The sequence below is a fragment of the Oncorhynchus mykiss genome, chromosome 29 (assembly GCF_057628025.1).
Source record: "Oncorhynchus mykiss isolate SJ-2025 chromosome 29, ASM5762802v1, whole genome shotgun sequence".
NCBI classification, from domain to species: domain Eukaryota; kingdom Metazoa; phylum Chordata; class Actinopteri; order Salmoniformes; family Salmonidae; genus Oncorhynchus; species Oncorhynchus mykiss.
The window spans coordinates 42,790,496-42,804,571 of NC_143050.1; the positions used below are offsets into that span (position 1 = coordinate 42,790,496).

General features: G+C 43.4%; 1 protein-coding gene across 50 annotated transcripts in view; it reads right to left on the reverse strand.

The window, feature by feature from the left end:
- The window catches only part of LOC110509547 (zinc finger MIZ domain-containing protein 2), a 34,107-nt gene that overhangs the window by 10,731 nt on the left and 9,300 nt on the right, over positions 1-14,076 (reverse strand). For 8 of the 50 annotated variants that reach the window (XM_021590472.3, XM_090227227.1, XM_090227251.1 and 5 more), the window contains exons 2-12: positions 7,684-7,736; positions 7,404-7,494; positions 6,195-6,309; positions 5,620-5,810; positions 3,358-3,529; positions 2,508-2,756; positions 2,208-2,393; positions 1,501-1,590; positions 868-1,054; positions 334-475; positions 33-129 (exon numbers count right to left, since the gene is read on the reverse strand). In XM_021590472.3, coding sequence (XP_021446147.1) covers positions 33-129; positions 334-475; positions 868-1,054; positions 1,501-1,590; positions 2,208-2,393; positions 2,508-2,756; positions 3,358-3,529; positions 5,620-5,810; positions 6,195-6,309; positions 7,404-7,453 — 1,479 coding nt within the window. In that variant the 5' untranslated portion in view covers positions 7,454-7,494; positions 7,684-7,736. The remainder of the gene's footprint in view (positions 1-32; positions 130-333; positions 476-867; positions 1,055-1,500; positions 1,591-2,207; positions 2,394-2,507; positions 2,757-3,357; positions 3,530-5,619; positions 5,811-6,194; positions 6,310-7,403; positions 7,495-7,683; positions 7,737-14,076) is intronic. The other 42 variants (XM_021590483.3, XM_090227260.1, XM_021590482.3 and 39 more) reach the window with 7 other exon arrangements.

Consider the following 14,076-nt stretch of genomic DNA (forward strand, 5'->3'; position numbering starts at 1 on the left):
ATTTGTGTGTGTGTGTGTATGTGAGTGGGTACCTGTAAGTGTGATTGTACCTGTACGGAGGCGGGCCAGTTAGTGTTCATCTGTCTGTCCTCATGGTGATAACACTTAAACTGCAGCTCCAGGTCAGGCCTAGAGGACACACATGCAGTCAACAGATCCACACAGGCAGCCACATGAAAACACACACAGAAACACAGAAACACAGAAACAGACAGACACACACACCAGAATCGTCGATGAATAAATATGGAAAACATCCAAACTATGGTATTAAAACACTGGATCACGTCACAGTAACTGCTGCTTTGATTGGCTGAGTCGGTGGGCTCGGACCTCATCATGAGGGTCTTGTAGACGGAGTCTCGCAGCTGGAAGGCATGGTTGCTGACCGCCAGGTTATGCTCCAATCGGAACGGCTCAAGCACCACGCCGTCGCGCACCGGGAAGGTCAGCCGCAGGTCGTCGCTAGGGTTACCTGGAGGGGAGGGGAGATGAGAGTATTTAAAGTACGCATTCGGCCCAGGGTCCTCAACATTAGGGACAAGTCCCTTCCCGTTTCAGTCCTTTTTTCTTCCATTTGCTGTCTAATGAACACGACTCAGGTCTGATCCCTATATACATTTCCATCAATCCAATGAGTTAGGGCTCTATTCAATCCGTATCGCGGAAGTTCAGCGTTACAGCGCCATTGAAATTGAAATGCAATGTTCCCGCGTTAGTGGATACTGCATTCACGGTATGTCATCTCAAGCGGGGGGGGGGGGGGGGGGATGACCTTTACATTTCTCCAGCGCAACCTGTAACGCTTCAGCGATGCAGATTGAATAGAGCCTTTAATAAAGGAGTGTTGAAGTAAGTGGTTCTCACCAGTGGGGGGCTGAAGGGAGTTGATGTTGGGCTTGACGTCAGGGCCTTGGGGGAGGTAGGGGGGCTTGGTGTCTGGTCCTGGCCCACCGGGGGAGAGGTAGGGGGGCATGCTGCCCGGAGTCATGGGAGGGGTGGGGTTACCACCCAGAGGAGAACTGGGGTACCCCGGCATCACCCGGCTACCCTGCTGAAAGAGGGAGGGAGAGAGAATTTGAAACATAGAAAAACATCATCCTATATAAGGCTAGGGCCACAAAGACGTACGGACACATGAAATCGTACATGAATTAATCAATTGTCGGTTTTTGTCTGTCAAAAGTTCTCCAGTTAACCATTTTCGGACGTGTTACATTCGGCATGAGGGCAGACATAGTTTGACGGACAATCATCTCCGTCCATTATATGTCAACGGATGTCAACATTTGTATCAATCCGTAATTTGTGGACACAAAAACCCTGTGTGGCCATAGCTTAATTAATAAATGTACTTAATTTGGGTCCACAAATTACAATACATTTGCAAAGGACCCCAAAATTACAAAGGTCATACACAAGCCTGGACAATGTCAGGGAAACAAAAGGCACCATCTCCTCCACACTGCCAAGGCACACACACACACCAGGTTGGCTTACCGCATTGACAGCAGCCTGTGTGAAGGCATTGTAGCCTCCTGATGCCCCTGCTGGCATGTTACCCTGCTGCCCGTTATACTGCTGCTCCTGCTGAAAACACACACACACACACACATTAACAGGCAAAACTGATCCTAGATCAGCACTCCTATTCTGAGACGCTTTGTGAATACAGGCCCTGGTCAGATTTGATGCTAGATCCTGTCTCTACACTACAAACATGTCAGGGAGAAGTCTCTTTGGAGCCGGGTTCATACCGGCAGTGTGTTAAAAAGGCTATAATCCTTTGAAATACACATTCATAGCTTAACGCTGCAATCAACAGTAGGAACAATAACAAAGCATTTGTCCCTGCCCGTTTTGTTAAAAGCTGAGGGCTGGAGAAATGTGACCACTCAAGTTCACAGACAGCGCTATAGATGCAAGGACTGACCATCCATGACATCAAAATTATAGTTTTAACCAAGTTTTGAGGATATATAGTGTTTGTTTACATTTACTTTGTTTATAGACATTGGAGTAAATCAAGTTTATATTTTGAGTTTTGATGGGGTACAATAGTTGAACTAAGACCGTGGGGCATTTAGAAGTCATGTTCTTCAAGAAACGGGAAATGGGTACATGGCATTTTAAAAAATAAAAAATGTTTAAGTATGTAGCAACTGCTGATTGCTCCTTTAACTAGTGTGTGTGGTCTCCCTGCTTACCTTGTAGTACTGTGCAGGATTGGGTGGCCCTTGCTGGTACTGCCCCATTGGGGGCATACGCTGGCTGGGGTGGTAGGAGGGGGACTGGGGCTGGTGCTGCTGGGGGCCAGGGGGATACTGGAGGGGCTGGCCACTGTGGTACGGAGACATCCCCCCTGAAACATACTGCTGCTGTCCTGGGAAACCCTGGGGGAGGGACGGAGGACAGATGGAAGGGATGAGTGTTTGGCAACTAGTAAACAATTTATGTGAAGTGTGTTAGTGTGTTTGCAAGCACCCATGTGTTTTCCAGCTTTGTACCTCTGATTGGTAGGGGCGTTTGAGCCCTTGTTGTTGGCCTCCTGGGTAGCCTGGGTGTTGCTGGGGCATCCTCTGGCCCTGACCCTGGGAGGGGTGCGAAGGGTACACCATGCCCCCCATGGAGGGGTGCTGCCCGGGCCGGGATTGGACCATCCCACTGGGGCTCATGCCCGGGGGGCCGCGGGGGCCACCCTGCTGGGGGCCCTGGTGGGACAGGAACTGGGTACTGTAGGAGGGGCCTCCACCCATCTAAAGAGAGAGAAGAGGAGGAGAACAAGAGGGGAGAGAGGCTAGATGCTATAAAAATGCAGAGCACACACACCCAGTGGCATAATTGGTGTTCGAATTGAAGTCAGTTAATTCAGGAAGTAAACAGAAATTCCAATTCAAATATAGAAAAAAGTGCATATATTTTCAATTAATTCTCAAACTGAAAAGGAGAAGCTATTTATTTGAAATGTGTTAGCATTTTTACATGAAAATCATGTGTGACTTCAATTAGAATTGACACCAACCCTGATACACAAAACTGTGGCAGGGAGAGGAAAAGATGGAAGACTCCTTGTAGGATTTACAGTGTGGTTTCTTCCTAGAGACAGAGTGTAGACGTGTAAACAGTCTGCTAGAAAATACTTATGTTCTCTCTCTAATCAAAGCCATGTCTCTGGAGTCTGAAGTGTGTGTGTGTGTGTGTGTGTGTGTGTGTGTGTGTGTGTGTGTGTGTGTGTGTGTGTGTGTGGCAGAGCTAGTGAATGATATCAGCAAAATGTTGTGGTCGTGTCAATAATTTTGGGTTTATCGTCCCAACTATAACACGCATGCGCACACACAAGGCGGCTTAGCCGCATACCTGGCCATAGTTCAGTTCCTGGTTCTGCTTCTCCTGGATGGCAGCAACAGTAGCCGTAGCAGTGGCGGTCGCCGTGGCTGCGGCAGCGGCAACCGCGGCGGCAGCAGCCTGAGTGAAGTCAGAGGGAGGGCGTTGGCCCATACCTCCTCCGCCACCACCATTATTAGAGTAACTAAGATACAGAGACAGAAAGATATAATTATTTGGAACTCACTCCCAAGGTCAAGCACTATAAACAATGGCATTTCCTTGATTCCTTGAGTCCTGTCTCGTCGCCTCCTTTTCCAAACCCATTGGATGAGAGGGTCAGAAGGGAAAGACCTATGCTTCTCCTTTTGGAAAAGGATGCAAATTGAGAGAACGTAAGGAATTAAATGCAATTGACATTGTCCCCATGTGCATGACCGACTGAATGGAGCCCTGGGTTGTTTTCATTCAGGCAATGAAAATGAACAACTTTAGCAAAATTGTTTGCAAACAAAAATGTGCGTTTCTTACATACAGTTGAAGTCGGAAGTTTACATAAACTAGTTTTAATGACTCCAACCTAAGTGTTTCAACCACTCCACAAATGTATTGTTAACAAACTAGTTTTGGCAAGTCGGTTAGGACATCTACTTTGTGCATGACACAAGTCATTTTTTCAACAATTGTTTATATTTCACTTATAATTCACTGTATCACAATTCCAGTGGGTCAGAAGTTTACATACACTAGGTTGACTGTGCCTTTAAACAGCTTGGAAAATTCCAGAAAATTATGTCATGGCTTTGGAAGCTTCTGATAGGCTAATTGACATCATTTGAGTCAATTGGAGGTGTACCTGTGGATGTATTTCAAGGCCAATTTCTTTGCTTGACATCATGGGAAAATCAAAAGAAATCAGCCAAGACCTCAGAAAAAAAGTTGTAGACCTCCACAAATCTGGTTCATCCTTGGGAGCAATCTCCAAATGCCTGAAGGTACCGCGTTCATCTGTACCAACAACAGTCTGCAAGTATAAACACCATGGGACCACGCAGATGTCATACCGCTCAGGAAGGAGACGCATTCTGTCACCTAGAGATGAACGCACTTTGGTGTGAAAAGTGCAAATCAATCCCAGAACAACAGCAAAGGACCTTGAAGATGCTGGAGGAAACAGGTACAAAAGTATCTATATCCACAGTAAAACGAGTCCTAGATCGACATAACCTGAAAGGCCGCTCAGCAAGGAAGAAGCCACTGCTCCAAAACCGCCATAAAAAAGCCAGACTACAGTTTGCAACTGCACATGGGGACAAAGATCGTACTTTTTGGAGAAATGTCCTCTGGTCTGATGAAACAAGAATAGAACTGTTTGGCCATAATGACCATCGATATGTTTGGAGGAAAAAGGGGGAGGCTTGCAAGCCGAAAAACACCATCCCAACCGTGAAGCACGTGGGTGGCAGCATCATGTTGTGGGGGTGCTTTGCTGCAGGAGAGACTGGTGCACTTCACAAAATAAATGGCATCATGAGGAAGGACAATTGTGTGGATATAGTATATATTGAAGCAACATCTCAAGACATCAGTTAGGAAGTTATAGCTTGCTTGCAAATGGGACTTCCAAATGGACAATGACCCAAGCATACTGCCAAAGTTGTGGCTTAAGGACAACAAAGTCAAGGTAGTAGAGTGGCCATCACAAAGCCCTGAACTCAATCCTATAGAACATTTGTGGGCAGAACTGAAAAAGCGTGTGTGAACAAGGAGGCCTACAAACCTGACTCAGTTACACCAGCTCTGTTAGGAGGACTGGGCCAAAATTCACCCAACTTATTGTGGGAAGCTTGTGGAAGGCTACCCGTAACGTTTGACCCAAGTTAAACTATTTAATGGCAATGCTACCAAACACTAATTGAGTGTATGTAAACTTCTGACCCACTGGGAATGTGATGAAAGTAATAAAAGCTGAAATAAATCACTACTATTATTCTGACATTTCACATTCTTAAAATAAAGTGGTGATCCTAACTGACCTAAGACAGGGAATTTTTACTCTGATTAAATGTCAGGAAATGTGAAAAACCGAGTTTAAATGTATTTGGCTAAGATGTATGTAAACCTCTGACTTCAACTGTATGTTCAAGTAGTCTGACCCTCTTTCAGTCCATTTTCTACCATTTCATGCCTAGTCAACACTTCCCAGGTAGTACATCTACATTTCACTCTGTTTGGTGCCCAATAAACAAGATCCTGGTGAACATATACCACAAAAACAAGTCAAAAGATGTTTACCTCTGTCCATAGGGCGGTGCTTGGTTATAGGCGGTGTTGGGGCGGCCGTAAAGGCCTGGTTGTCCGTAGCCCTTATCACCGTAGCTCTGGTACTGGTGGCTCATACCGGGACTCATCCCACCACCTCCACTGCTGCTCTGCATCATGTGACCTCCAGAGTTCCCGCCCGGACCCATGGGCGCTCCAAACACCTAGACGGGGAAACACAGAAAGTGGACAGAAAGTGAGGTAGTGGAAACAGTAAAGTGTTAGAGAAGAAGAAAAAGGCCATGACATCCCAGACTGTCTGCTTTACATATTAAACAATTAATGAATGTCATGTCATATATTGCAATACCATTGATGCAGATTCTGATAGTTATACACTTCATTCAGGCCTTGTGAGTTTTGGTGCACAGCTGCTATGTAGGCAACCTGGAACGTGGCAAAAGATATTTGCTCTCCTTGATAAATTAAGGTTAAATAAATAGATGGACTGGTTGAAAGGAGGGGATGATAGAATGATGGATTAGAGACAGTTATGAAGGATGGGTGAGAGAAAGGAAGGATGAGAGCCATGATTGACTGGTTGTTACCTGGCTGTGCGAGGGATTGGTCACGCCCCAGACGGTAGTTACCACGGAGAGTGCTCCTGGCTGTTGATTGGTGCCTTGTTGCCAGGAGGCAGAGTCATACAGGAAGTTACCGTCACTAAGGAACATAGAGCCCGGAAGCAAAGGCATTATGGGATGGATTCATGTACAGCAGTAGGGTGCATCTCAATAGTGAATGTGGCTTCCTCTCCATCTGCACTGATCGTGCATCAAGCATGTCAGAATCAAGCATGTCAGGGGGGGGCTGATCCTAGATCAGTACTCTGAGACGCTTGATACATACAGACACTGGACAGGGGGAAGCAAATAACTGGTAGGTGGAAGTATACATACCATAGTACTCTCACCTATACAGTTCTTTTCAGATTAGTGAAGATAGAACAAACTTAGTCCAGATTTCAACTTTCTCTTGAAAGTGATTTTAGTAGAAAACACTAGTATAATCCTCATCGTGTTAGTCATAGCAGACCTTAGAGTTATTTATAACTTGTCAGAAATGTCTAAATCAACTAGCCCATGTCAGTTAACGTTTTTTTATCCCATATATTTTGCTGTAATGTTAGTCACTCAACACATGAATACACATTAGACAATGCAAAATATATAGAATTGCAAGAAAATTTGCTTTAAATCTGCAACATTTTATCTGCACCTCCTGACAAAATGTGTGTTGCAGAAAGTAAGCTTAAACACATGCAAAAAGTTATCTCCACCAACAAGATGGGTGTGAACAGTTTGTGTCATGAACAGTGCTGGAAGGGAGGCCTGAGTGAAAAACTTTAGGAACCCCTGCATTAGACTATTTGTTTGTTGAGGAGGAAAACAAGTGGGACTCTTTGTAAGTGTTGAATGACTTGTGCCACAGCACATCCTCAAGAGGCACTACACAACATTTCCATAACAACAACAAAGCAGTCACGTAAAAACTGGTAAGGGTAGCCCTGCTGACAAGAGGAGGCCCCTGAGTGTGTACGTGTGTGTGTGTGTGTGTGTGTGTGAGAGAAACTGAAATCACAGGACGTAATCTCGCTGGTACAGGAAACCAGCGCTCCAGCACCAGCAGCAGCCATTGAGTCCCAGAGCCCAGCTAATAGCGGGAGAGGTGAAAGCCAACCAGAAGACAACTAACGATTTGTCTGAGGACAATGCACTCAGCACTTCCTCTCGGAGTCATTCAGTGTGTGTGTGTACCTGTGCGGAGTGGGAGGCAGACCGGGTTTCATGGAGTTGAGGGGGTTCATCGGAGGAACGGGGGTGAATCAACGAGACCCTGACAGGCAGCCTGAGAGAGAGAGAGAAGTATTGAAACGGTATGTTGTGTTGTTGTGTTCTTATTATTTTAATCGTGCAATTATTCATTATGCCATGTATTATCGTGTTCTTGTTATCAGCAATAAAGCTGATCGAATCGACTCATCGCATTGAACTGAAGCAGTGACTTCACCACCATCATAGCCACACACACGCTTACCTTCCTCTCCCCTTTAGCTTCTGCTCTGTGTGTATCTCGGTCTGTCTGTTGGTCTGTGTGTGAGAGAGCGAAAGAGTTAGCCTATTACTGCCTGGCATAATGGTTCTCATAGAAGGGAGGGGCAGGCAGCAGGGTCTAAATTTAGCTCTTTGATTTCTACAGGAATTCAAGAGAACAGCAAATGAAGCGGCTGCCTACACACGTAATAGCCGGCTTTTGGGCCAAAAAAATATATTAAGAGCTGATAAATAAAATTGCCACCGCCAATTGCCAGGTAGAAGAAAATAAATCCCATTGCAAAAAATAGATTTTTGCCTATTAATTGATTGAAATACCAGTCGATGTAGCGCGAGAGCTGCTGCTACGGTTTGTTTACTGCTGGAGAATGAAACCTGCTTTTATTAGCCCCTTCATTGCGCAACAACTCTAAATGCAATCGTGTGTTAAAAACACTGATGGCCATGATTGAAGAGAGCTGCTAGTTTTATTTCTCAACTGGTAATTGAAGCTCGCTTCCCATTTGCCATTCAAGTGCTTAGGCAAAGGTAGGCAGGCTTCAGCTCATCACACAACACGTTGCAATGAGCTGGAGGAAGTATGCATTTTCAAAGCATACTTGTTTGAAACCTGAACGTTTTACTACATGTTATGAGGCATGGCTTACCTTGCTTCAAAGTAGCCTAGACAAAATACAACCAAACGTGAAGGAAATGTTATAGGCTGGAGAATGCCATTGAAACCAGTATAGCCTATTTCTCTCATGTTCTATTGGTTTTCAAATCAACTTCCATTGTCCAGTAGCCAAAGGCACAATCCTAGTCATATTAGAAACCCATGCTAGTTGTCGCACCTGTAGAGCTCCCCTTTATCCAAATTTCTAAACAGATATTTTAAACTGTCTCATGAAACAGCTCGCATGGTGCCGTGCGCCTTTGACAAAGTTTTCCCGCTAATTGCATTATGGAACTAACATTTATGCGTAGCCAATTTACTGCCTTGTGCCAACACTTGTGCACACCGCTGCGCTTATAATGTGAATAAATAATAGTTTATCAACATTTTAAGCTAAATGTTCTGATCTGTTGCATGAGCCTCATTGCTTCTTACATTTTTGTTTTGTTTTACTTAGCTCACTGGTTGTATGAATATGGGCTCTATCGTCCCACAACTGTCCAGAGTTTGTTTGAATAGGTTATTTCTTCCTCGCACAGAAAAGCAAGCTAACCAATATAATATATACACGTTTCTACTATGGGGGATGGTAGACCGACATTGACATCGGCTAGTGATTTTGCTGTTCCTCAACTCTTGTTGGCTGAGGAAAAGTAAACGTGGACAGATATTCTAATCTCTAAAATTGCGCAACAGAATTCGTTGAATGCACACGTTGCGTGTGTCTGGCGCAACATTTTACTCATAGAAACCCTGACACACATACAGCTCGTTAACTGCCGAGAGATCACAGGCTTTCAACACAATTTCCACTCAATCACCCTCTCCATCCCGCTCTCTGTTTCGCAGTAAATTACGCTTCATCTCAGAGTAAACTCCTATGAGGGAAAAGTCCATAGTTGTGTTTTTTTTACGACACTCCGCTAATTGACAGGCTAAAGTGGCGGCAGGTAGAGCATTGGGACAGTAACGTGGATGTGGAATAAGGCAGCACCCCCCGCACCTCTGATTCAGCGGGGCTGGGTTAAATGCGGAAGACATTTCGGTTGAATGCGTTCAGTTATTCCCTTTCCCCTGAATTAAAATTATACAAATCTAAAAGTAACTTATATTGCCAACTATGCCAAATAGCCTACAAATCAAACAAAGACATTGCAGCCTGCAGGTAGAAAATATCCTGATAAAACAAATCACATTGGCTACGCATGGCCTGTCTGCAAAGAAAATGAAACTATCAATTTGGTCCAGCCAGTTTATGCTAACAAACTTGCAACATTGTATAAAATATTCTGGACCCTCAGTTTTCTGCACCACTGTGCTCCATACAGACACAGCTGTATTTGAGCGAGGGATGAGAGACGCTATTTTATAACATTTCCATCAGAGCATGACATTTTTCCCCCTTTCAAATTGAGTGGTTATTGAAAGGGAGAGAGCTCTAAAATATGTTTCTAATAGGCTATATTGAGGAACTATTGTCATTCAATGGATGTAAAAACAGAGTTAATTTACTTGCTATTTGAGGTGAAGAAAAAATGACTCTGGAGAAACCCCACGGCTCATTTTCGGTGGTGAGTTAAGAAAATCCGAAATACTATACTATCAGATCCCCATCAAATGGGCACATTTATAAAAGCCTACATTTGCGTGCAGGCCAGGTAGCCTCCTTAATCAACATCGACAGGAGCGCTCAAAACAAAACAAATAAATTGACAACTTGTAAATGGAATGAAATAAACCAAAACTTGTTTCTCACAAGTGTAGCCGAGGTTGTGCGCTCTGCAAACAATGTGTCCACTAAGAAAAATACTAATAACGCCCGACCCCCCACATTCTGATTTTGCATTTTTGTCCCCCCAGTTATCACACATTGCATGTGATACAAAACGAGGCAACAGTGTGCTTTGCGACCATGCAGACGCAACAGAGTGGGCAGGGAGGTTGTTTGGAGTGTTAATCCGACTGGATCCAAAAAATATCTACACACACACAAAAGTTGACACATTCAAGGGTTTTTCTTTATTTTTACTATTTTCTACATTGTAGAACAATAGTGAAGACATCAATACTATGAAATGACACATATGGAATAATGTAGACCCCCCCCAAAAAAGTGTTAAACAAATCAAACTAAATTTTATATTTTAGAGTAGCCACCCTTTGACTTGATGACAGCATTGCACACCCTTGGCCATCTCTCAACCAGCTTCATGAGGTAGTCACCTGGAATGCTTTTAAAAAGTACAATTTCTGGAATTTCTTTCCTTCTTAATGCGTTTGAGCCAATCAGCTGTTGTGACAAGGTAGGGTTGGTATAGGGATATGGAAGGTTACATAGGTAACCACGGTTATGTGAGCTATTTCAATCACTCCAATAAACTCAGCAAAGAAAATGTCCTCACTGTCAACTGCGTTTATTTTCAGCAAATTTAATGTGTGTAAATATTTGTATGAACATAAGATTCAACAACGGAGACAAACTGAACAAGTTCCACAGACATGTGACTAACAGCAATGGAATAATGTGTCCCGGAACAGGAGGGGGGGGTCAACATCAAAAGTATCTGGTGCATTAAAACTTCTTCGATATAGGGGGCACTCTTAATTTTTGGATGAAAAAGGTTCCCGTTTAAACAAGATATTTTGTCACAAAAAGATGCTCGACTATGCATATAATTGACAGCTTTGGAAAGAAAACACTCTGACATTTCCAAAACTGCAAAGATATTGTCTGTGAGTGCCACAGAACTGATGTTACAGAAAAAAACCCAGATAAAAATACAATCAGGAAGTGCCACATTTTTTGAAACCGCCTCATGGCAATGACTCCTTATATGGCTGTGGAGGAGCTAGGAGTCAGCTTACCTTTTCCACGTTTTCCCCAAGGTGTCTGCAGCATTGTGACGTATTTGTAGGCATATCATTGGAAGATTGACCATAAGAGACTACTTCTACCAGGTGGTCGCTTGGTGTCCTCCGTCGCAATTATTGCGTAATCTCCAGCTGCAGTATTTTTCCGTTTGACTCTGATGAGAAACCGACTGCCAGGAATGATTTTTCATCGAATAGAATTGTGAAAAACCTTGAGGATTGATTCTAAACAACGTTTGCCATGTTTCTGTCGATATTATGGAGCTAATTTGGAAAAAAGTTTGGCGTTGTAAGTGACTGCATTTTCGTTTTTTTCCCTAGCCAAACGTGATGAATAAAACGGAGCTATTTCTCTTACACAAATAATATTTTGGGAAAAAATGAACATTTGCTATCTAACTGAGAGTATCGTCATTGAAAACATCCAAAGTTCTTCAAAGGTAAATTATTTTATTTGAATGCTTTTCTTGTTTTTGTGAAAATGTTGCCTGCTGAATGCTAGGCTTAATGCTATGCTAGGCTATCAATACTCTTACACAAATGCTTGTGTAGCTTTGGTTAAAGCATATTTAGAAAATCTGAGATGACAGTGTTGTTATCAAAAGGCTAAGCTTGTGTTTCAATATATTTATTTCATTTGCGATTTTCATGAATAGGAAACGTTGCGTTATGGTAATGAGCTTGAGGCTATGAAAACCACAACTCGTCGGTGAAGAGCACTTTTTGCCAGTCCTGTCTGGTTCAGCGACAGGGGGTTTGTGCCCATAGGCGACGTTGTTGCCAGAGATGTCTGGTGAGGGTTAGGGTCCAGCCACTCTCAGCCTATTGCGGACAATCTGAGCACTGATGGAGGGATTGTGCGTTCCTGGTGTAACTCGGGCAGTTGTTATTGCCATCCTGTACCTGTCCTGCAGGTGTGATGTTCAGATGTACTGATCCTCTGCAGGTGTTGTTACACGTGGTCTACCACTGCGAGAATGATCAGCTGTCCGTCCTGTCTCCCCGTAGTGCTGTTTTAGGAGTCTCAATGTACGGACATTGCAATTTATTGGCCTGGCCACATCTGCAGTCCTCATGCCTCCTTGCAGCATGCCTAAGGCACGTTCACACAGATGAGCAGAGACCCTGGACATCTTTCTTTTGGTGTTTTTCAGAGTCAGTAGAAAGCCCTCTTTAGTGTCCTAAGTTTAAAATGTACCTTAATTGCCTACCATCTGTAAGCTGTTAGTGTCTTAACGACCGTTCCACAGGTTTTTGTTTATGGTTAATTGAACAAGCATGGGAAACAGTGTTTAACTTCTTATGGCTGGGGGGCAGTATTGAGTAGCTTGGATGAATAGCGTGCCCAGAGTAAACTGCCTGCTACTCAGGCCCAGAAGCTAAGATATGCGTATAATTAGTAGATTTGGATAGAAAACACTCTGAATGATGTCGGAGTATAACAGAACTTATTTCGCAACTCATATGGCAGGCCAAAACCTGAGAAAAAAATCCAAACAGGAAGTGGGAAATCTGAGGTATGTCGTGTTTTAACTCAGCCCCTATCGAATTCACAGTGGGATATGGGTTATTTTCCACTTCCTAAGGCTTCCACTAGATGTCAACCGTCTTTAGAACGTTTCAGGCTTCGACAGTGAAGGGGGGCCGGATGAGAGCTGTTTGACTAAGGGGTCTGGCAGCAACCTCGTTCTCAGTCACGAGCGTTATGAGAGGTATCTCTCGTTACATTGCTTTTCTACAGACAATGGAATTCTCCGGTTGGAACATTGAACATTTATGATAAAAACATCCTAAAGATTCATTCTATACTTAGTTTGACAAGTTTCTTTGACCTATAATATAACTTTTTTAACTTTGTCGGACCTTAACACACGTTTGGATTTGTTTACGAAACGCCCTAACAAAAGAAGCTATTTGGACATAAATGATGGACATAATCGAAACAATTTGTGGAACTGCGATTCCTGGGTGTGCATTCTGATGAAGATCAAAGGTAAGTGAATATTTATAATGCTATTTTTGACTAATGTTGACTGCGCAACATGGCGGATATTTATTTTGGCTGGTTTGGGCTCTGAGCGCCATACTCAGATTCTGCTTTTTCAGTAAAGTTTTTTTGAAATCTGACACAGCGGTTACATCAAGGAGAAGTGTATCTAAAGTTCCATGATTAACACTTAAATGTTCATCAACATTTATAACGATACCCAATATTTTCCTTGCAAAAAAAACAAACGCTACCGATAACCGATATTTAACATTTTTGCGGCCTTTTAAGCATTCAAGTACAATTGAATAGTTAACGCACACACACGGGCGCAGCGGTCTAAGGTACTGCATCTCTGTGCAAGAGGTGTCATTACAGTCCCTGGTTCGAATCCAGGCTGTATCACATCCGGACGTGATTGGGAGTCCTATAGGGCAGCGCACAATTGGCCCAGCGTTGTCGGGGACTTCATTGTAAATAAGAATTTGTTCATTGCCTAGTTAAAAAAATGTTACACACACACACACTACCAGTAAAACATAATCAAAACCTATTGCTTTCACTAACTTGCGCTGCTGTTTCGTTGTTCATTTGTTCAGTCGTTTCATTCTTAACCAGGATTTCTTTGGAACGCCGTTTGGGTCTTTGCATGTCAACAAAGAAACAAATTAAATAACACAATGTGACGTGTCAAATAAGTTTCTTGACCAATCGGGACCTGAATATGACTGCAAGTCAAATAATACCAGTAAAACATACTATTAGACTTCAGTGTGGCTTTGACATTATTGATCATAGTCTGCTGCTGGAAAAACTTGTGTTATGGCTTTACACCCCCTGTGGATAAAGAGTTACATGTCTAA